At 41.0% G+C, this 23,794-nt stretch overlaps 2 protein-coding genes and 1 long non-coding RNA gene across 13 annotated transcripts; 2 read left to right on the top strand and 1 right to left on the bottom strand.

Annotated features, from left to right (window-relative positions):
* Window positions 1–5,689, top strand: LOC308217045. The gene is made up of 2 exons (XR_013956167.1): window positions 1–742; window positions 1,539–5,689. It is a non-coding gene; the product is annotated as an uncharacterized lncRNA (long non-coding RNA).
* Window positions 2,179–15,499, bottom strand: LOC308217042 (tRNA selenocysteine 1-associated protein 1-like). Of its 10 annotated transcripts, XM_080609746.1 has the most exons (11): window positions 14,738–14,891; window positions 13,701–13,884; window positions 12,319–12,390; window positions 11,242–11,318; window positions 11,013–11,143; window positions 10,294–10,425; window positions 9,295–9,414; window positions 7,282–7,477; window positions 6,722–6,767; window positions 5,789–5,957; window positions 2,179–2,497 (listed from the first exon to the last, which is right to left on the bottom strand). In XM_080609746.1, exons 4-10 carry the CDS (start codon window positions 11,269–11,271, stop codon window positions 5,821–5,823), a joined length of 792 nt encoding a protein of 263 aa, XP_080465872.1. In that variant the 5' UTR covers window positions 11,272–11,318; window positions 12,319–12,390; window positions 13,701–13,884; window positions 14,738–14,891; the 3' UTR covers window positions 2,179–2,497; window positions 5,789–5,820. The 10 variants fall into 10 exon arrangements, with proteins under 10 accessions (XP_080465872.1, XP_080465866.1, XP_080465864.1 ...); XM_080609740.1 differs by lacking the exons at window positions 2,179–2,497; window positions 14,738–14,891 and adding an exon at window positions 15,203–15,499 and having other exon boundaries at window positions 4,510–5,957; XM_080609738.1 differs by lacking the exon at window positions 2,179–2,497 and having other exon boundaries at window positions 4,510–5,957; window positions 14,738–14,890.
* PAK1IP1 (PAK1 interacting protein 1) lies at window positions 14,951–23,708 on the top strand. Of its 2 annotated transcripts, none has more exons than XR_013956166.1 (11): window positions 14,951–15,083; window positions 15,841–16,003; window positions 17,788–17,908; window positions 18,004–18,078; window positions 18,722–18,774; window positions 19,269–19,414; window positions 19,500–19,597; window positions 20,340–20,439; window positions 21,378–21,504; window positions 22,134–22,407; window positions 23,575–23,702. XR_013956166.1 is itself a non-coding variant. In XM_080609737.1 (11 exons), exons 1-10 carry the CDS (start codon window positions 15,021–15,023, stop codon window positions 22,292–22,294), a joined length of 1,107 nt encoding a protein of 368 aa, XP_080465863.1. In that variant the 5' UTR covers window positions 14,951–15,020; the 3' UTR covers window positions 22,295–22,323; window positions 23,575–23,708. The 2 variants fall into 2 exon arrangements, 1 of the variants encoding a protein (XP_080465863.1); XM_080609737.1 differs by having other exon boundaries at window positions 22,134–22,323; window positions 23,575–23,708.
* Window positions 23,709–23,794: the final 86 nt, after the last annotated feature.

Here is a 23,794-nt window from a genome sequence, read left to right on the forward strand (position 1 = left end):
ACTGGGGGCTCCGCGGCCTGCCCCTCCCCGCCGCGCCACTCCACCGCCGGTTCGCCCAGCTCGCGCACCGGGGCGCGCGCGCGCGGTCCCTCTCACGTTCCCCCTGCGCTCCCTCGCGCGCCCTTCGCCCGCGCTCCACCGGCGCCGCCCGGCCCCGCACCGTACCGCGCTGCACCGCCCGCTCGCGGCCGAGCCGCTTCACCCCTGCCCCCCCCCCCCGCTCCGGCCGGCCAACCAACCAACCACCCAGAGTCCGCCCGGGCGGCCGCCCGTCACTACCCCGCGCGGGCTGCGTCACAAGAGCGGGACCGACCGGCAGGCTCCGCGCGCCCGGGCACCGCCCGCCCGCGGGAAGCGGGAGGGGCCGCGCCACGACGCGGCAGTGTTAACGTCCTGTCCACCCGCCTCGCGGGCAGCGCGCTCGCTGGACTGCCGGGGTCCGCAAAGCGGGGTGAGGGGAAACCCACACCCGGGAGCGGAAGTGTGTGACGGGGTGAGGCCGCGCCGGCTAAGCCCAGGCGGCGGCGCTGCGCTGGTGGGTGATACCGCTCCGGGAACGCAACTTACCCACCCCTTGTCCGTGCCGGCGTAACGCGGGCCGCCGCGGGGGACGCCGCAGCGAAGAGATGGAGCCGGTGGGACGAGGTGTTCTCGGCGTGCCGCCATTAGGCGGAGTTGCGTGAGCAATGCAAGTGAGAACTCGCAGGTCAGTTGTTGCTCGCTTTTGGCGGATTGGAAGCAGGTGAGTATAAAAAGCTTCAACACAGCCTTTTTCTCCTCAAAACAAGACGACCTCTAGTACAAATTTTAACATGTAAAAGTAGTGGTGTGTGTGTTTTATTCTACTAAAAGTTGAGGAAAATCTTACGGCTCTGCATCTTAAGAGCATTGATCCAACCTGGTAATGATGGAGCAGAGCAGAAAACCACAAACACCTTCCCCGTGTAGAAGTCAGTAATAAAAAGTCACAGAATATACGAAAAAATTACCTAGAGAGAGACAGGTGCTTAACAGTGATAGACAGCTTTGATGTAGTGTATACCCCCTCAACCAGAAACAACAGCATTTCTCACAGCACACACCTGAAGAGTGTGCATATCAGAATGTTTTGGGTTGGAAGGGACCTTAAAGCTCATGTGGTTCCAACCTCCTGCCATGGGCAGGGACACCTTCCACTAGACAGGTTGCTCAAAGCCCCGTCCGTGACCACTACCATGGATGGCGCAGCCACAGCTTCTCTGGAGAACTAGTGCCAGTGCCTCACACTCGGTGTGCGGACCAGGGGAACTCAAACCAATACAGGAGATTTCAAAGGCCTGAAGAAGTGCAAACCACCAACAGCAGTGAAGGAACCACTTCCAGAAGGCTGTTGCAGGGCTGGTACTGCCCAGTCTTAGCTTTGTAATGTTTTTTAACCTCATCAGTATCTTCCCAGCTTTCCTATATAACCTGCTGCTCCTCCATTTCTCAGTCCTGCTCTCATGGTTACCTAAAGATGAGCATTTCCAAAATTCTCACAGCATGGAATTACTTTCCAGGTATTTCTTCTCATGAAGTATGGAACTCCAGTCTTTTCCTCTCCTACCCTACTGCCATAAATACAATTGTGTGTGAAGTGGGATGTCTCACAGCGGTAGATAAACCCCTGCAGATATGGAACTTACAGGCGTAGAAGTCACCTGCAAGAACTGCCTCACCTCATGTAAACTGCTGGTGTGCAACACCTACAGCCCGATTTTTGGACAAGGCTCCATTTCTACAATATGCTATTCAAAAAAATCTGTGTCAATTTAATCACCAAAATACAAGAAAAAAACTAGCATTTTAGCCTGGAATTGTAACTCTCTTCTGTCCAGGAAGCAATTAGCCTGCTAAATTCTAACTGAGGGGAGGACAAGGAAGGATATAGCATGACATATTTGCATTATGGGAAGCCCAAGATCTACCAAGGGACACAAACTGTATGCCTTTTGGTAACAGATGTTTATCAGCAGTAACACTGACGCCTAAGATGGTACCTATGTGGGAAACTGACCAAAACCACTTCGGCACTGGACACGTTAAGAGCTGGGCAAATTGAAGACAAGACTCCCCCTTTCCGATGCACACCAAATGTATTGAGCAACCTGTACACACGATTTTTTCTTCCATGGAGGTGTCAAAGGCAGCTACACTATGTTTGCTCTGTAAATTCAAGTGCTGCTTTATTTACTTATTTTACTTCCATTTTACTTATTTAGAACAATTTCCATACAGTGACATGCCTTTAATGACACTCATGACTCAGAAATACTTGTTGATGTAGTCAAACAATGTCTATTGACATGAGTCACTGAACTTAAATATATGTTATTAGAAGATGAAACAAAAGGCAAATATATATACTCTCCAGCAGAATGATAGGGATCATCACCATTTGATCAATCTTCCCTGTGAGTTATATCTGCAAGTTACTTTGAGGTAGCGCTAGAAAGAAGCTGTTGGTCCAAGAGCATCCCTGCAAAAAGAAACATTCATGGCTTAAGTACCATTTAACTGTTTTGTACCCTAAGTACTCTTCATCCTTTTGGGCTTGTTTCCTTCTCCCTGCTCACTGACTATAGGATTAGTAGCCCCTCAAGCCATCCTACTAAAACCTCTTTGTGCAGAGAAGTGATAGAAATCAAAAACACAACTCAAAAGAAATGAGCAGGTTTCAAGTAAAGGCACTATCACAGCTAGGTGCAATGAAGTGCTTATAAAACCAGTATTAGATATTCATGGAAAAAAAAAAAAAATCCTTCATCAAGCTTAAAAAACAAAAACCACCAACCACACATTTCAGCTGGGTAAAACAAAGACAAAACACAACTAGAAATGAAATAAGGCTGGTGTTGAAAAAGTTGCTTCTAAAACTTGTGCTTTGGTTTTAAATGCTCCCATTGCAATCAGATCTTTGTAGAACTGATGGCAGGCATGAGCATGTGTTTGGGTGTTTCTTAAGCTAGCTAATGCAGATGGGCAGTTGTGGAACAGCTGTAAGTTTACTCAGCAGAAAGTCTCAGCAACATATTCTCAAAGTTGTGATGCACTCACTGTTTCCTGTATTTGGGGTTCACGGGCACCACCACACCAATAACACAGGGAAGAAATTCTATAGTGCCTTTCCTGTAAAGAGAATGTGCTGCACACACGATCTTGATCCCACATATGCACTTCTAACTGGAAAGAGGAGTAAGCTAGCAAGGCTCAGGAGACAGAAAAAGAGGTCAGAGAACTATTTTAGGACACTATCACATGGGCTGCCTCTCAACAGACTCTTCCTTGCCTCATTTTTTTTCATATTTGACTGGAAGAAAATACAGCCCCAACCTTTCTCAGGTTGGGAGAAACAGCAGCCCAAACCACCTCTTTCACTGCATTACCTTCACAGAATTTTCATTATATGGGTACTTACAGAAGGCACATGCATGTCTGAAACAGCCTCTAGTTCAGAGACCTTGTTAACAGGTAAAACATGCATAAATGGGTGGCTACAGACTGACTTTTTTTGAGGTTTACATACTGTAGTAGTACAGTGTCAGACTTAAGAATTAAATCCCATAGCTACATGGGCTCCTTATTACATAGTCAACCTCCCAAATACCAAAAATTAGCATAAATGCTCCATAGGAGTTCTGCTGAGCCAATGCGTATCTTTAGCCATCTCATTTTTAACTGGTAATACAAGAAAAGCTTTTAACAGATTACTTGCTGCAACTTCAGTACAATGTTAGGTGATGATATGCAAGCCACTTCAAAGCATGATACAACACAGGCACAGACCTGCAAGCTGTCATGCTGCTCGTACTGATGGTGATCGATAAGTACAAAATCCCTTAAAATTTTTTGTATTACCCAGCTCAAGCAACACAGCTACGCACCACAACTGAAGTGGCATCAAATCCTGTGTGGTTTTGAAGCTTTAATACTCCCATCCAAATTCAAGAGGCCCGCACCTACTAACTTGAGTTTCCTCCCTACTGCAGTCCTCTGAAACAATTCTATGCAGGCACACAAGCACCCCCTTTCCTACCCAGATTCTCTTTGCTTATTTATTCCACTTCCTGACACATTCTCATTAATGGTCTCCCTACCATCACCCTCCAAAGCCTTACCACTCCACACAAGGGAAACATTCATCCAAGAAATCTAAATTCCAAGCAGTTGCAGTTACCTCGCAACTAGATCCCTCCAAAGCAGGGAGAAACAGTGCCTGTAACTGTGATGCTACTTCTCCTGCCTAGGTGAGGTTTTTTGCTTTCTGTCTCTTCCTACATGTGTATCTGCAAAAAATCCAGGAAGAATGAACTTCCTACAGTACTCCAAAAGCCTTTTGTGTTTTAGAACATCTGCATTTCATGGGAGGAATTTTGAAAAATATTCCTAGCTGAAAATTAAGCTGTAAAGAGAATCTGGTTAGCAGCTAGAAATGATCTGCCAACACCAAGTCATCACTCTGAAATACATTTCAAATTTAAGAACAGCACATAGGTTATGAACACAATTTTAATGTAATTAAGTCATTAAAAAAAGCCAGAGAACTTCATCTGCCATCACAGCAATTATGGTTTAGGTTGCCCCAAAAACACACATGGCAAATGTCTTCATTAGCTTTAGTAGCTTCCACAGCCATTAGCTCTGATCATTTCTGATACCTGTTTTCTTGGAAGAGTATTCTTCTGTTTCCAGCCCAACTTATTTCATCATGTACATTAAGCACAGTAAATACTTTTGCAAACACATAGGCTTAAGAAGTCCCTATGACTGGAAAATACTTTATACCCTTCCTTATAAGAAGAGTTTAGAAGAAACCACTCAGAAGTTGCTAGCTTAAAGCAGAACTTCCCTCATTGCTACCTCCCCTAGTCCCCTTTGACTCAAATACTGAAAACTCTTCATACTACAAAAAAATTTATAACCTCATCACTATCAAACACCTGAGCATGAAAACTGAAAAAAAAAAAAAAAAAAAAAAAATTAGATGTTTAGCAACTCAGGTGACAGTTTTATTCCCAATGGTTATTTTTCTTCCTTTAAAAAATTATTTTCTCAGAGGATTTTTAGGTTTAAGAGCATGTATTATGTTACACCAGTTTCTTTGCTGTGAAGCGTCAGTTAAGAAGATTAACAGGAAGAAGGGTGGAATAAAATTGCCAGTAGGGATCATCTTTAGTCTTTGGAATGTTTGCAGCTATGGCAGCTGAAAGTTTGCCCTTATCTATGTTTAAAATCATGTATTGATAAAGCAATTTTAACTGACCTAACAGATCAACAGTAGTACAGTGAGTGCCAGCAGACTGCAGGAGCAGCCCAAGCATTCCCATGGCAGACTATGGGAGCATCTCCAATATACACATGCCATCTAATCAAATGTGTTAAGAGCTTGTAAGAAATTGCCTAGGTAACTTGGAAGTATGTGAGAACTAGTTTTTGCTACTCCTGATGTCCATACCAATGGCAGGTGGAATACCCCTACTGCCTTGAGCTAAATTCCACAAGCCAGAAGAGAATGTGCTTCACATATGTAAGTAAAATCCCTTGCTGGCAGGTTTGCAGAAACAAAATTTTATTTACACAGTCTATCTTTAGACCCCATTGGACTCTTTACATTTCTAGAATATTTACATGATTTCAAGATGCTCTGAGTGATGAAAAAAAAAAAAAAAGATTACAGAAACTGTCAAAAGCATAGCAAAAAAACCCAACCTATCATTGTGCTTTAAAACTTATGATCTAGAGTAATGTAGAAGAAATGTAATTTTAGCACCTTGGTCATTACGGTCATGCTATATAAGACACTTAAATAGCAGAGGGGATGTCAGAAGTGACCGTATCCAGAGGTTGCCAGTGACAATTCATGAGGGAATCATAGAGTTCTTCACTTGTCTCCATAAATTGTCTGTTCATTTCATCAACATCCAAGTAAAGTTGTGGATCTGAAAATAAAAGTCTGGTAAGTACAAGTGGGAGGGATGCACACATACACAAAAAAGTAAATGACTAATAAAATGTGTTTCAGTTAAATGTGATATATTTAATAGTAAAGGTAGTAAGATGTTTTTTCACGTAGAATTTTAACAAATCTAACAAGTCCAGCTTCTTTTGGAATTCATGTATTACAATGCTAGGACTACACTGGCATTCCAAGATAAAGAACAGATTTAAAGGTAATTAACTATGGAATTTTCCCCAAATTAATTTAATTTCTACTACAATGTGTGTTAGAGAGGACAGTTTCTGAACACTGACAAGACTGTCTCTATGCAAGGAATTGCCTGAAAACCTTCCAGGCCAAACAATTAAGTTTTGCACCAAATCTTTAGGCACAAGTTGAATCTTCCTTTTAGGACCTGCAATGTAAGCTTATACCCTCAGGGTTTTGCAAACAAAGCTTTTGCATATTCATGAGTTTAATGCAGAATATGCTTAGCAAAATCAAAACACAGACATCACAAATTCAGTATCAGACCATTTCAGAAGGAGAATGAAGACAAAGTTAAAAAGAAACCTACTGTGTTGTTGACAATGTCCCATTCTACTTGACATGGTCTACCACTATCAGCTTTAAAATCCTAACCTGAGCTCAACTTTTAACACACAGAGGATCGCACTGTTATCAGCTGCATTTGCAGAACATTCTTCATGCAATAGTCATTAGCTTGTACTGTTAAAGGGCACAAGTATGGCTAAACTCAATTACCTTCAGTTATTAGGTCATCACTGATTTCAGTCATAGCTGAAGTTTCCTGAAGAGAAAGAAAAACCCACCAAACTCTTAAATTGAATTATAATCATAATCCATTTTGGAAAGCATCACAAATACAAAATAACTTCGTATTTGCAAATCACAGTCTCAGAGTTTCTCTGACCAACTTTTACGGTAAAAGTATAGTTCAGGTTGGAAAGGACTTCTGGAAGTTTCACTTGATAAATTAGCTGATCTAAGGTAAGACCATCCTAAAATAATTCTTCAATTTGCATTAAGCAAAGTACATCAGAAAAACAGGAAGAGAAGAAGCCTACACAAGTATGCCATCAGAACTGTTATTTGGTATACATGAATAATGGTGTATTAATCTCTAATTCTATAGATGCAGTACTTCTGCACTTAAAAGATACTTCTCAATGAAGCCTGTTATTTTAACACCCACACTAAGCAGAAAGCACAATTTCAGTTTTAGGACTATTTGCTCTCACACACTTCACACAACTTACAATTTGTGAATTTTTTTCTTTAAAGCAAACATGTAGTATCTTTACCTCAAAAACAGCTGGAGCCATAAGAGTGTCTCCTAAAGAGCAGTCTCCAACAGCTTGCATGTTATCATAGGGAGTATAGGAGCTGTAGTTGTAGTCAGCATAAGGATCATAATTCCACTGCGAGTAGTAGTTCTGATAATCTTGGTAATAATCATTGTAGTTGTATGACTGGTACCGCTGGAATTCTGCTTTCAGTCTGCAACATGAGAAGTTACACAGAGTTAGAATTTGAAAACAAACTGCAAACCCAGTTCTGAAATTAAACAATTTACTAGCTTACAGACTTCTAAGTTTAAAAAGAAGCTTTTCTGAATAGTTGCCCAAAAGCAACAATCTAAATCACAGCACAAGATCTCAAGTTTATACAGAAGTAAATTCTCTCACCTCTGTGTTACCAAAAGTGATTATTTTCATGGAATAACACACACCATGATGCTTATCGTTTTTCATTTTGAGCATATTTAGTATCTATACAAGCAAGCTACCGATAGAAATCAAATTTATTAAGAGCAGAGACATCTGTCAAGCACAGCCGCTTTAAAGATGCATTCAGTCTTAGTTAGCCCTTCTGTCTTTTGTTTGGTTAATACCATAGGGCCAGCCGATTAGTTTTCACTACTTTCTCTCACCTGAATACATTTTCCCAGGGACAACTTCACACTAGAATCAATGCACAAGTGTGGTCTGTACTAGAACAGAGGTACAAAACCAGAGGTGCGCTACATGAAATACATTCATGAAGTCTAGCTACACATTCAAAAATAATCCTCTATGCTCAAGACACTGCTTCACTGGCTTTGTTCAGGCAGGCCTCCTGTGCTTGCCGAGTCCAATTTCTGTGCATCTCCATCTCATTACAGAAAACTCAGAACCAGGCTTTTTGTCAAGAATGCAAACTGAAGGAGCTCAGAAAGAAGAGTTTCCAATATAAGTGTCTTAGTGACAAACTACTCTGATGGCTGAATATTTTGATGCTGAGAAAGTATAGTGCTCAGCCATTCAGAAACAGATACAGATTACTGATGTGTATTTTGATACCTATGTTAGTTTCATGACTGTGAAGCTACACATGTTCTGAATCAGGTATCCTATTGTCTTGCTACTGTAGTAAACAAACGACTACATAGTGTCTCAAAGTCTTCTGCTACTAACTTCTCATACAGAGATGCATGTAGGAGAAAGAAAAATCTGGAAGTACTGCCAACATTCTTCTGGACAGCAGAAGTGAGGAAACCTGTTTCTCTGTGACCTCTTCTTGCTTGCAAATAATTTAGTCAGTGCTATTCTAGACAGTGCTCTCTTGCATAAGAGCATTTCCATTCTAAAGGAGAGGTGACATTTACAGAATTATCCAGGGTATTGAAGTTTATCAAATCTGGTATCAATTCTCTGTTCATAGACTTGAATTGCCTTAAGTAACTGACGGAGAGAACAGAGCTTGCAGAGTAATAAACCCTCACAAAAGCAAGCCATTCTAAATTCCCTGCTGCCCCAATCACTTGAGAAGCATAATATTCTAAAATTGCTTCAGCAACATCTTCTTTGGTTTCTTCCCTACTATATTCTGTATTTTTCCACTTAAAAGCTCCCTTCTCTGCCAGCCTACTGTAAAACCAATTATGTGCTACATTGCCTGAACTAGAGAGAAAGGTCTAGAAGAAAAGCTCCCCAGCATACAAAACCACTTCTTGTTCCTTCTACCTGCTTCAGGCCCAATCCTGGAAAATATCTATGAATGCAGTCAGCTTTGCTATTATAAGAATTAAGGCTGGTTACAACAGCAGCTAAGCCCAAGTTACATGATCTGGCTAGACTTAAGAGTTAGATTCCCCCAGCAATCCTGAAAGAGGTTGATGAATCCATTGAGTCAAAACATAGTGCTTCTGCATTTTTGATTTTGTAGACTGCATTGTGCGTACAGCCATTATACAGGAGCCACAGACTTTAAAAAGGCAGAGCTACAAGAATCTCATTATTTAGAATTATTGTATTAATGCACAACTCATTTGTTACCTTTTAGAAATTCCTATGCTCAGCCGGATTCGTTTTCCCCCCAGACCTGGTGCATTCTGGCAGTCTTGCAGTGCCCTCATCTGATCACCTTGCTCACCAAATCTGACAAAGGCATACCCTCTACAATTTTCAAAAGGGAGAAAACAAATTCTAGTATGCATAACAGTTACAAAGCTAATGAATTCAATTTTTGTCTTCTACAAAAAAGAAAACACCCAGAAGATAGCAGCTACTATAGCTTCTATTAGCCAAGCAACCTCTCTGGCATGTGCACTTACACAGAAGATGCTTTCACAAAATTAAAATCTTGGGCCAAAAGCTCTTTCTTTGATAGCACTACGATGCAACTTGCTGAGAGCCAGTGAAACTATACAGTTTAATTGCTATCTGTGTAAGTAATCAGATTCCATGTTTCTGCATCTACAGCAGTTAATTATTAACTCACTCCTACTACTATACTATCGTTCTTTTTAAACTTCCTTTCTCTGAAGCTTCTTGAATTAGTCTATTACAGCCAGCATTGAACAGTAAACTCACTCATCCCTGCCCGACTCACTGCCTGGCGAGTATAACTTCTGCTAAGCTTTACTTACTACCTCTTAATACAGTTTCAGTCTCCCAACCCCAAATTTAGCCAGGACTTACACTTTTCTCCCACATGTAAAAAGGGAATTACTGTTTTCAGTACTGCAAAAGACTACATGGATGCACTACCGTATGTAAGCACAGCAGCACATATTTTGGTAACAGCTCTCCCTTCTCCCACCATCTAACTGCTTTCATGCAGATACACATATGGCTAAACAGAATATGTCAACTGATTACACCACTAAGTTTTAGAAATGTATTTGTGCCATTAAAAGACAACAAAATATAATCCTAGAGACTAATCTCTCTTCCTGCCTCTGAAGAAAATGTAGAAATGGTTCCAGTGCAAGTTCCTGTATGTTACTTATAGAAGCAAACATTGACAGCATTACAAATTTTCACAAGCATTACCTGGAGTATCCCAGCAGATCTGTTGCTATTTTGCAGTCAATACATGAGGGGTACCTCTTTAGGAAATAGTCATAGAGCTGGAAATCATCCACTTCTGGAGTAAGCTCCCCAACAAATATTGAATAATCTGGTCTTTAAGAAGATGAGAAAACAATTTTCAAGCTTGAGACTAAGGTAGCCAATTGCAGTATTAAGGTACCTAACATACAGGCAGGTAGTTATCACTGCACAAACAAGGAAATAAACTCTGAGAGGAGTGTTGATTGCAAAGCCCTGCAGAGTAATGTACAGAACTGCAATGCCACCACTCACACTGAGCTCTCAATTTATCTGGGTCCATTCTGCCACTTTCACAATAAAAATAAGAAAAAGCATTTCAAAGACCCATTTTATAAAAAAACTAAGAACTCATTTTTTTCAAAAAAGGGCATTTATTGCCTGAAGGGGAGGAAAGCACAAAAGCATCAAGAAAAAAAGAATTAAGTTACAGCCATGATTCAAAAAAGCTGTAACTATTTTGCCGCCACTTCTTAGCAATTACAGCAGCAGCAGACAAGATAGCTTCATTATTCTATTGGCAATGCATTTCCATTAGCAATACTTAAATGTATAGGCACCACATGTACCATTTCAGGATTTTAAAAATAAGCTATGGTATTCACTGGTTACTATTTATTTCAGCAGATAAGGGGTCAGAGCTTCTTTTGGAAGTTCTTTACCTGGCTGCAGTACTACTAGGGACAAACTCTATTCTTCCTGGCTTTATTTTGTTCTTTTTCTTCCGTTTCTTCTGTGGCGTTCTCCACCAGCTGTAGGCCTGAAGACATTCTCTCTTTTTCGCAAGCAAGTCCTGTTGGGAGAAAAAAAAAATCACCTTTATAGTATTTAGCCTCGTTTACATTCCTCCCTCCCACTCCCCATCACCACAGGTGATTTCCCCATATTCACCTTGCCCTTGAAAGAAGCCTGGGGTCCCATTTCTCCCTCCGCCTCCCATGAGGGAAAGCAGCCTCTGGGGAAAACGCCTGGCAAAAATAACAGAGCCAAAGGATTGTATGAACAGCCATATTCCCCTGACTTGTCAAGCTGGCTATAGGATCGACCGCTTCCTCTTGGAATTACGGAAAAAGCAGACAGCACTCCGATGTTGGCCAATCCTAATTGTTAATTAGCTTCAGGACTGGACTGTGTTCCACTCAAGCTCCAGGACTCCAAAAAACCCTGTAGCAGCAGCAGTCTGAGTGATGAAGAGGCAGGGAAATCATCACTCTTGCCTAGAAGGGATCTCAGCTGTCCCTATCCCCCCTCACCTAGGGATTCTTCTCTTATGTGAGATGCCTTTCCTCACTACCCAGCTCTGACTCACTCTCCCAGGCCAGGAACAGCAGGAGGCCGATTAATGGAATGTAAGGAGAAAGCAGACCTGGAACAGGCACTAGCTTGGCTGAGGGAAAACTCAAACCCAGACGCAAGGCCAGGAAGAGGCATAAAAAAGCACCTCTTGCAGGAAAAAAAAAAAAAAAAAAGCAAAACCAAAACCAAAACCCAAAGAAACACAGTTTAAAAAGGAAGTGGGGCAACTACAGAAAAGACAAGGGAGACAACAGCCATATTAACACCGGTTGCCTCCCTCGCTTAAGATTCTGAAGAACAACGGCTTCCAAAAATAAGAATGGTGTTTCACAACATTTTTTACTTACGCACGCTTTAACGTTCTTCCGCTAGAACACCTCTATGTGTATCTTATATAGAGAGTGTTATATGCAAGGTCCTTCAGAAGAACTCATGCTCAAGTAATCCAAACTGCAAAACTTAATGTTATGCCCCCAATCTGCTTCAGTTGATGCAATTAAGCGTCCCGAGGACAGCCACCACTTACATTGCCAGAAGAAATCATAGGACTAAAAGAACGTCCAACTCAGAGCAAGCTAGCTATTTCAGCTTTACATTTACTAGAAATTCTGAGTATGGTTCTGGAATCCATTTAGGCACTGCACGCCTGAATTTCTGACCAAATTATCTTACCTGGCTTGCCATGGCTCAAACTGTCTTCCGCCCTTCTCGAAGACTACGGCTGCACAGTTTCAGCTTCTTCAGCTGAAAAATATGTGGGGGGGAACAAGTAGGTGAAAAAGCTGAGCCTTCAGATAACTTACTTGCAAAGATGTTCACCTTGCCTTACGTTTTTAATGTTATTCAGAACTTAGATTTCCAAGTTCTAACTTTTTTTCACTGCTAAAGCAACAGCAATAAAGACAATATATGACCACTGAGATTATGATTAGAAGTCATCCTCATTTTCTTAGAATTTAATAGCCCACAAAGTTTTCCCACTAGCAAATGCACTAGAAAATTAGAGAGCTTTTAAGTCACCCACACCTTAACCTTACTTCTGAAATACCTACATATAACACAGTAATACAGAAAATCCACATTCTAAAATAGTTTAAAAACAAGTCATTAGAGATAGAGGCTTCAATACATTTTGTACAGCCCTTCGGGTGGTTTGGTGGTGTTTGTTTTTTTTTTTCTTTTAGCTAAATTAAAAGTTGATTTACTTTTACCACAAATTACACAGCTAAAAACAAGCTGTGGTATCTTCTACATGCTAAAGAACAAAATAAATAAACCAAAAGGGCACAGTAAAAGTAAACATGATCTTTTCTCTGCACATTTTCTCAGGTACATCTCTTTTGCCTCTTCCATTCCACTCGCTACCAGTGAGTTGGCAACAACCTTTTACTGCTATCACTAAACCAGTGAATACACTTTCCTGAAGACATACGTACCTCTTTGTTGATTCCTATGGCCTTTAAGCCTTTTACCCTAGTCATCCAGCCCGTATCAATCAATAAGAAATGTTTCATTTGCAAAATATTTTGCATCTACTTGCACCTGATCTAGTTAAAGATGTCCCTGCTTATTGCAGGGGGGTTTGGACTAGATGACTTTTGAAGGTCCCTTCCAACCCAAACTATTCTATGATTCTATATACAGCTGTTCATTCACCAATTCTCTTTTTTTTACCTCCATTACCTCTGAAAATGGATTAAACTAACATGACACAGGATAGCTATGTCATAATTAGAGCATCCATGCATGCTGTTACTTCATCCCTGCACTTTCTGAGCCCAAGAAAGCAGTCAAGTACAAACAAGCCCTTAAATACAAGCATGTACTAGTGAAATTAGCATGTGCCCTCTTACTAAGCCTAACTGTGCTCATTACCTGAATTATGACCTGCAACATCATCCTATCAAAGTTCATTATTAATAAAAACGTCCACATAGTGATGTTTCTGTAAGTCAAGCACTACTTTTTGATAAAAGGAACCATAAACCCCTCCATGCTCTAAACATTGAAATATTAATGTCTGAATTCACAACTTTATAATATTTTTAACTTACCAGTTTTTACTCGTGTGGATTTAGCAGAAGATGGCACACACTACAAAGCCGTTTTATTGCAAAAGGCTATCAGAAGGTGAGTGATGCAACTGTTTCTCAATCGGTTAGTGTGGACTTTGATGCAAAATTGCAGTTTTGTGCTCTTTCCCTGCCAGATCTTGAAGGCTGCCTCTTGATCTTTTCACTAAAACGCAAAAATATTTAAAAAGTCGTTAAAACATCATGTATTAACTTAGGCTTTTTTTCTATTTACTTTAACTGTAGCTACAATCACACCTAGCTTTCACTTAAGCAGTATGGCAGCTTTAACCTCCAGAATTCAACCACCTCCTTAACTGGACTACACACGCATTTCACCAGACCGTTTATTCCATGCTTATATCATTACGTTTGAACTGCCAAAAAGGCAGATGAAGCCATCTGCAAATAAAATCGCCTGTGCTCACACCGGTCAGCCAAGCAGACGGCGAGCCGCCCCCCTCGGCGTTAATTTCGCTTACACTGAAGGCGGAGCCGGGTCAGGGCAGCGGGGACCCGCCTAGCCCAGGCCAGGGCCGCATTATGCCGTGACGCATTTTTATCAGCCACTCGGCACGACAAGAAGTGCGCCCCGCCCGGCCGCGGCCCTCCGCAGCAACCGCGCTTCCCCCTTATTGTGCTACGCGATAAGACACGAAGCGGAAGAAAAAAAATACTAAATAAGGAAAACCCCCCCGCAAGGCCCTCATGAGAAGGCCACGGCGCTCCTTACGCTGCGCCACGGGGGGTGGGTAGTCACCGGATGCGAGGTCGCTTAGGCCCAACAGCCGCCGGGCCCAGCCAGGCCCCCCCGCCCCGCCCGCGGCCCAGCCACCCGTGAGGCGATGGCTGAGGCCCCGCGGGGAGGGAGGATGCCGCTCCCCCCTCCCCTCGCGCAGTGGTTCGGTTCGCGCTCCCTTTCCCGCCGGCTGCCCCCACAGCCCGGCCTCGGTCACCACGATGTGCCCCTTCACACCCCGTCCCCCCCACCAGCCGATCCCAGCACTAACGCCGCTCACCCTCCGCGCCGCCATCAGCAGCGGCCAAGCCCCGCTTCCGCCCCGCGGGGGCCTCCCGCTTGGGCTGCCCTGCGCGGAGCCTGACCCACAGAGCCCACGCCGCCGCCACCTCCGACAGCTTCCTCCTCCGCGACGGCTGCCAGAGGCCGCAGACCGTTCCTTGAGGGAGCGCTGCCGGTCCCTAGCCACGGGCCCAGAACCGGCGCGGGCACAGGCAGCGCAGCGGACGGACCTCGGCTGAGGACGGCAGGGCCCCAAGCTAGTGCCGCGCGTTGGGGGGGAAATGGAGCTAGTAGCGGGCTGCTATGAGCAGGTTCTCTTCGGGTTCGCTGTGCGACCCACCGAGGTAACGTGGGGGAAGCAGCGGGAACAGGAGGGAAGTGGATGCGCCCTAACGGCCTCCCGCCAACCCACTCTGAGGGGCGAGGGGGGGAGCAGGGGAAAACAGCGCACCCAAATACTCACCGACACGTCGCTACGCGGCCGCAGGGCCCGGAGCAGGCCGCGCTTTTAAAGCGCCTCGGGGGCGGGGCAGGCTCTGGCAGCCGCAGGCTCGGCCCCTCGCTGCTGGCGCCGGTGTGGGAGCGGCCCACGGACACCCTGCTGCTCGGGCCCGAAGGCGGGCAGGGCTCCCGGAGGAGCTCCGGGAAGCGACCGGCCGCGTGGTCGCAGGGGGCTGCGGTGCGAGCTCGTTCCACGCAGCCGTTCAGCACGGAGCTGGGAGTAAACAGCAATGCAGAGGATGGATGCCACAGTGCCTCGTGGGGCTGGTGTCAGGTGGAAGGCGTGTCTCCAGCCTGCAATGGTGGAAAATAGGGAGAATCCGCCTTCCTTGTCCAAGAGATTTATCTCTGTGGAGATGCTTTTTCACATGCAGCTCCACCCAGCGCTCATTACAGGAGGCGGTTTGCACTCTTGATTGTTCAGACTAATCTCCTAAGAGCATATTAACTCAGTAAAATGCCATTATACTTGCAGCTAAGTGTAATTCCTTTGCATTTTACACATATTTGTTTCATGTTTTGCTTGAAAGAAAAAGTACAGGATTATGAATTCGAAGTTAAGCTTCAGAGAGACCTGTTTATTTTGTCTTTCACTTACAGTCCTGGACGGTTGCCCCTGATTTTACACATCATGCACACACTGCCTCGTTGTCAGCGGTAGCTGTGAATAACAGATATGTGGTCACTGGGAGCAAAGATGAGACAATCCAAATCTATGACATGAAAAAGAAAGTAGAACATGGGGCACTGCTGCAGCACAATGGTAAGGGAGCTTTTCTTCATAAAAAGTATTGATGTTAGAAACTTACAGCAGAAAAACTGGCCCTTGTCAGAAGAAGGAAATTGAACATATTTTTTTTTTTAATAAGTCTTTAATAGTAATGGTGTTGCAGCCATCAAAGTCTGACAATACAAGCAAGGGAAGCTTTTGAGCATAAAAATCCAAAAATTACTTGGGGTATTATTCCGCAAATATAGCTGCTTCCAATTATTTTTAGGTTTAACTCTTTATGAAGTTATGGCCCACAAATGGCTAATAAGCCATTTTCGTCCACCAGGACACTTTATCTAGACCATGCCTACTCCCAAAAACCATCTTTCCCAGTGTCCTTGTCCTGTCATGGATGTGTGACATGAGCCACACAAAAGAGAGCTTGTGTGTGAGGAGGATGCTGCTGCCGGAAGAGTTAACCTGGTACTTTTCCCACTTTGTGTTTCCTGAATTACAGCTGTGTCATCAGTTAATGGCCATCCGAATCATAGAATCACAGAACAGTTTGGGTTGGAAAGGACCTTAAAGATCATCCACTTCCAACCTTCTGCTGTGGGCAGGGACACTTTCCACTAGACCAACTTGCTCAAAGCCCCATCCAGCCTGGCCTTGAACACTTCCAGGGGTGGAGCAGCTACATGTTCTCTGGGCAACCTGTTCCAGTGTCTCACCACCCTCATAGTAAAGAACTTCACCCTAATATCTAATCTAAATCTTCCCTTTATCAGTATAAAGTCATTCTCCCTTGTCGTGTCACTACATGCCCTTAAAAAATTTCCCTCTCCAGATATCTTTTAGACCCCCTTTAGATACTGGAAGGCCACTAAAAGATCTGCCAGCAGCCTTTTCATCTCCAGGCTGAACAAGCCCAACTGTCTCAGCCTGTCTTCATAGCAGAGGTGCTCCAGCCCTCTGATCATCTTCGTGGCTCTCCTCAGGACTCACTTCAATAGGTCCTCATCCCTCTTATGCTGGGGCCTCAGAGCTGGACGCAGTAATGCAGTGGAGTCTCACAAGAGCAGAGGAGAGGGGGAGAATCACTTTCCTCAACCTGCTGATGACACTTGCTTTGGTGCAGCCCAGGATACAGTTGGCTTTCTGGGCTGCGAGTGCACACTGAAGCTGGCTCATGTTGAGCTTCTCATGGACCAACACCCCCAGGTCCTTCTCCACAGGGCTGCTTTCAATAATTTAAAAAAAAAAAAACAAACCAAAACAAACATAACAAACAAAACAAACAAAAAACCCAAACAAAACACTCATGTTTTTGTCATTTGTAGCTCAATCTTGATTGTCCTTTTTCTCCTGATAGCCAAAGTACTTAGAGCTAGACTGAACATGGTACCTGTGTTCAACTCACATGATAAATTTGGTGCTTATGGTAAATCTGGTGCTTATGGGAAGCAGCATGTGCAATAAATTCAGCTGTGTGCCAAAAGCAGGGCTTCTTAGGAGCATTTCTTATCACTGATAGAAGCTCTGTGCCACAGTGTTTGAGCAGTGCTGTTTCAGAGAACAGACTAGATAAGAGTTCAGATGTGTATTGGCTATAGGGCAGCTGATAGATATATTGAATCACATCAGTGATTGAATATAACAGGAAAGTTTGGGGGTTTTGTGAAGAAATACTTAGGAAATAATTCAGATTTTCCTAAGGGTAGGGTAATAGCTGGCATGTTTTGATGCTATAAGCTTGTCTGTTAATTCATACGTTCTCTGTGTGGTAACTGTTCGGTATGTACAACATTGTTAATAGCACTGGTTTTTATTTCTAGGCACAGTAACTTGTTTGGAGTTCTATGGTACTGCACATCTACTGAGTGGGGCTGAAGATGGGGTAATTTGTATCTGGAACACAAAGAGATGGGAATGCCTGAAATCTATTAAGGCACATAAGTGAGTTTCCTAATTCTGCTTATTCACATATATTTTCATGTTTATTTTCCTTGTAAAGAGTATATGTGGCTAATACGTTGTTTTGGTTTTATCAGGGGGCATGTGACATCTCTTTCTATCCATCCTTCTGGGAAATTATGTTTGTCCGTAGGAACAGATAAAACATTAAGGTGAGTTGAAACTGATGAAGGAATGCTGAGAGTCATAATACAGTAACTCTTAGTAAATTGTTACAAGCAACAATTCCGTTTTGGGACTAGACTTTGCAACACTGATAAAGCATATTTGCACAGCATACGATTCAGAGATTCATTGTTTTGTCTTCTTATGTTCTAGGTAGCAGCAATATTTTTAAGTAGTCTTTTAAAAACAGTCCTTGCTTTTCCTAGCTTCTTGTTGTGCTCTGACTCTTTATAGTCACTTGTAGATGTATAATTATGTGTGCATTTTGGAACACTTGTTTATTCTGAAAGCTCTCAGGTTTTGCTTAGTGTAAGAAAGGTAATTTTTCACTTGGAGTGTTTATATGTTGCTTTATATATGTGTTTTAAATATATAAAATGCTATTTTAACAGCACAAATTGATATTGGGCTCCTTTCTGCCCTGCACTGCTAATGGTGGGTTCTAAAATAAATGTTACAAATTCAACCTTATAGTCTGCAAGTGATATGTGAAGTCATCATTTTCTCTTGCATTAAGAAGGCACAGAGATGCTTAAAAGCTTCCTTTGGATGCCTCATATTAGCAGACAGGAGTTCAGTTTCACTGTGCTGTTTTAACCAGAATGCATTTTATTTACTGTTGTCTTTCAGAACTTGGAATCTTGTAGAAGGACGATCAGCCTTTATCAAAAACCTGAAGCAAAGTGAGTTTATCAGTCTAAATCCACTAAAAAAGTAGAATTAGATAGTTCTGTTTTTTTTTTTTTTTTTTGTAAAGAAAAGTAGACTGGAATAACCAACAAGACAGTTACTTGCAAGCAACTTTCACAACATCTTTTTTGCACATGCAGGCAAGCATATATGACTTATGTCCTTGATAATAATCATTTACCAAAAGGAAAGCACAGTAACGCTAAAGTAAATGTTTTTATTCCTTGAAATTTTATTGTCAGGACACTTATATAAATGTGTTTTGTTTTTCTTAATACACTTCTGATAATCAGAAATAAACATTGAAGAGCATTGTTTTAGTTGTTTAATTTTTTTTAGTTGTTATTTTTTTCCCCTGAATTTTTCTCAGGCTTAGGTAGAAAATAGTCTCTAGCAGGTTCTAAAGATTCTTACTTTAATATTTTCATGTAATATTAAGTGCAAAAAGCCTGTGTACATGCGTATACTGATGTATCAATATGTACAGATGCCCACATAATTAAATGGTCCCCTGATGGAGAGAAGTATGTGACTGTGATAACAAATAAAGTGGATATCTACAAACTTGACACAGCTTCAATCACTGGCACTATCACAACAGAGAAGAGAATTTCTTCACTTAGATTTATTACAGTAAGTTGAAAACAGAAAGGTGATGGAAAATTAGCTGGTTTGAAGCACATGAAATTAATTGCATTTTTTTCCCCCCCACTCCAAGGATTCTATCCTTGCCATAGCTGGAGGTGACGAAATTATAAGGTTCTACAGCTGTGACTCTCAAAAATGCCTATGTGAATTCAAAGCTCATGAAAACAGGTATTCTGTATTTGTTTACTATTTAAATATTTATGGCAATGCTGAGTACTCAGTAAAGTTCAGTGACTTATAATGTTCAGCATAATTTACTTTTGGTATTGTTTTAGTGTAGAACATTAATTTATTTATGTGCTAAATTTAGGACAGACTTGTCTGCTTTTAGTATGAGCAGAAGTACTGTGCTGCCCTTGCAAGTTGCAAAACAATAAGCTATAGAATTAGAAATACTACAGTTCTAAATTTATGAGTTGGACACCTCTCTGTGTGTGGTCTTTGCATTTCTGAAACTAGGTACCAGTATGTTCTTGCAAGACCATCTAAAGGATGTTCAACCAGTCTTACTAATGATTAAATAAAACAAACCACTTGTACTTCTTTCAGACAATAGGAGGGTAATCACATATTCTCTGTTGTTACTGAACACAGGATATTTGTCCAAATGCTGCTTCTAGTTCATCAAAACACAAAAACATTAGCTAAAATATCATTGATGTCGTTAGTGGTGTGTGCTTAAAAGTTTTAGTGTTCTGAATTGAATCCTAACTAGCCTAGCAAAGACAGGCATTCCCCTTGTAAATGAGAGCCATCAAAACAGGTTACTGTTTCTGCCTGTTGTTCAGGGGTTTCTGTTCAAACTGATTTTTAAACTGTTGCCTACCCATCTTTTTAATTTCTGTCAGATTTCTGTTCTGAACTGAGCTGCCATGCTATAAAGTAACAAAGTACTACATTTTCTTCACAGAATAAAGGATATCTATAGTTTTGAAAGAGAAGGACAGCACATTATTGTTACTGCATGCAGTGACGGTTACATTAAAATGTGGAATCTGGATCTTAATAAGGTTGGTCTATTTAACTGCTTGTTATTACATTTATGGAAAAATGTCAGACAACCAAAATTGCAGACAGTTCTGTTATAGAGATTAATTTTGAGTCACTGAGGAAATTTTGCTTGAAATCTGGATGTTTTGATCTTCATTCGTGTTATGTTCAGTAGAGATGTGTAGGTATATGCACATATTTTTATGCACTTGCATATTTCTCTATTGTAATTTTTTTACAACAAACTATAAAATCTGATGATATTACATAGATCTCATCTCCTGTTTTTGCAAGTCATGCTTCCCTTCATACCTGCCTGGCCAGACTTACATTATGTTCTAAGGACTGCTGTGAATTTTTGTAACATTGATGACTGCTGCTGCTCTTTTAAAACTCTGGTATCTGATATTTGTTCAAGTATTTTGCAGAGCTGACTGATAAAACTGCAATTAACCAATCTGAAACATGCTCTGAAAAGGTTACTTTTGATCAGCAGCCTTGTCTTTGTAAGGGAGAAAAGGAATCTGATGCAGTAACTTAATTCAGATTTTTTTTAGCTGTACAAAACAAACCCCTATTACTCTAGAGAAACTTATGAAACCATTAATTTCCTTTTTTTATTTTGTTTTGGATTTTTTTTTTTGAGGGGGGAATGTCGATAACCCTTCTAGTTATTCCTCATGTTAAACTTAACTCTGATATGCCTGAAAACCATTGATCTTGCTTATCAAGATATGTTCTTAAAGCCACTGGTATTTTTGTCTGTAAAACCACCACTGAGGAAGGTATTGGAAATAAGAGTGTAACAATGTGACCATTAACTGGTATGCAGTCTCTAGTTCCAAACATTGTTAGGCACCAGAAAGGAAGTGGAAGGTGGGCAGTAAGAAACTTTCTCACTTCAAATACTTCAGTAAATTTAAACAAAAATAATGTTAATCTTTTTTTCTATATTCAGATTAAAGATGTACCATCTTTACTGTGTGAAGTCAATACCAAAGCTAGGCTGACGTGTCTTGCAGTCTGGCTTGACCGAGCTTCAGAAATTAAAGAAAACTCTGATAAGGTTGCAACACTGTCTCAAGGTAAGAGAACTGCATGTTTTTTCAGTTGCTGATATGACTGTGAAATGAAATATACTATGTGGGACTGTTTGAGTGTATGCATCAGAAAAAGTTTTGGTATCTTGAAGAACTGGGGATAAGACACTGGCAAGTGATATAGATATCCTTACCAATCTGATACCATCTCATGTATGCTGGAGGACATAAAATTCTTCTCACTTTTATTGCATGAAAGTTTTGTTTTCTTTACTGGAATAATTTACTGTGTAAGCTACTGTGAAGCTTTTGAGAATGATAAGAAAAGAAGAAATAGTTTGATAGAAGTGCATGTCTTGTTTTCCTATTAAAAAAAAAATAGGTCTGAGGCCTATTTTTTTTACCTAGGTCTGAGGGTAGGTGAGTGAAACTTTGGAAGTCTTGCGCAGTTGGATTTTTGCTGTTGTTTTTCTGTATTGTACTCTATTTACATGATATCTAGATATTTTCATATCACAGGCAAAGCAAGCATAAATTGCACATTTCACTCTAAATAAAAAAATCATTTATAACCCCTTTTATAAAATAAGATACAAATATGTCTGTGCCATTTTAGACTATACAGACTGGACAAAAGTATCAGTGTGAATAATTTTTTGCCTTTTTGTTTTCAGCAAATGAAGATGAAAAACCATCCATAGTCAGAAAAAACGAAGTTTGTCAGACTGATAGAAGTGGTAAAACAGCAAAAAGAAAAAGAAAAATTGCTCCAGAGAAGCAAAAATTGGAAGCTCCACTGCAAAAGAAGAAAAAGAAACGGAATAGCTCAGCATGAAGGCAGCTACTTCCTCTCTCAGATAAAAAGTAGATGGTACTGTTGCTGTAGTTTTTACAAGGATATAAACCTCTGGCAACACATATACCTCTGAACTGATGTGTTGATTAAAAGTAATGAATGTTTTTACCCTAATAAATTGCCTAATCATCCTGGGAAGTAGCAAAAAAGACATGGCAACTTTTCCTAAGTGAATGAGGCAAAAATAAATTCATAATATGTAATGTTTATATTTTCCTGTTAACAATAGCATACACTTTTTAACTGGCTCTGGGAAATCCAGGTAAAATTATAAGAAATGCTGCATCTATCTCAGTTACATTTTTGTCTCACTTAAATGCATATTAAAAACACATAAATGTTTTCATTTTGGTGTTGAAAAAATTACTGTTCATTTGACTCAAAATATGATCTGCCTTTGTTATGCATTGTTTTACAATAAGAAGGAACTTCTTAGATTTAGTTAAACTATTATGATCACATTTCATTTGTGCATACATTCATACATTCACAGAAAATTATACTTTCTAGTTCTTGACATGAACTTCCAGAGTTTATAAGCAAAATGTTTGGGGTTTTTACTGTATCCATACTTCATGCATTTAATATTTTTTAAAGTCTTGGTACCCATGGTTCACATGATTGAAATCTTTTGTTCAGAATATGGTACATATTTTAGGTGGAAGAGTTTGTATCAGTTGGGTTTTACCTTCTCTTCCCCTTTCTGTTATTATTTTTTCCAGTCCTTGATCTGAGCTACACTCTTAAAAAAACCCAAACCTATCTGACATTTGAAATGTTTGCCATGCTGATAAAATGTCACCTGTCTGTTTTACACTTAAACAAAGGGAACAGGATTTTACCCTTATTACAGTTACTATCTTATTACAAATACACAGTGGGAAAAACAAAGTTGAGCTGGAGAGAACAAGGTCAAATAGCTGTACTAAATGTTCTCTTTATTTCTTTTAAAGTAAGGCATTTTAACGTTGTTTTCCGCACTACCAGAGTAGTCATTATTTCTTCCGTTTTTAATGAGTAATTAGAATTATACTTTATTCTGATTTACTTTAGTAATAATCTGTTCCTCCTTACTTGTGCAACAAGAGAAAAGATAGAAAAAATCAGAAAAAAAAAAAAAAAAGATCGAGCCAAATCTGGAGACAGGGTAAACTATTTCCTGTACCTTAAGTGAATGCTCAGCTACTAACCAGTACTTGGCAAATTTTGTTGGTATTTCTTTGTAAACATCTTCATTTTCAGTCCATTTTTCTTTGTAGTTTTCAGGAACTGCTTAGAATAATAGAGGGGAGGCAGCAGTGAAGAGCAAGAGATGTCAGTGGTGAGAAAGCTCTTCCTATGTTAGAAAAGATAAGCGTGCATGACACTGGTAGAGAAGATGGAAGGCTACGGCTGCAGCAAACAGCAGCATCTCACCTGAGCCCTAGGTGAGTTCAGCAGCTCCAGCAGCTGTGGGTTTCTTCCAGTTTTCTTGCTTCC

This window comes from Psittacula echo (genome assembly GCF_963264785.1).
Source record: "Psittacula echo genome assembly, chromosome: 2".
NCBI lineage: Eukaryota > Metazoa > Chordata > Aves > Psittaciformes > Psittacidae > Psittacula > Psittacula echo.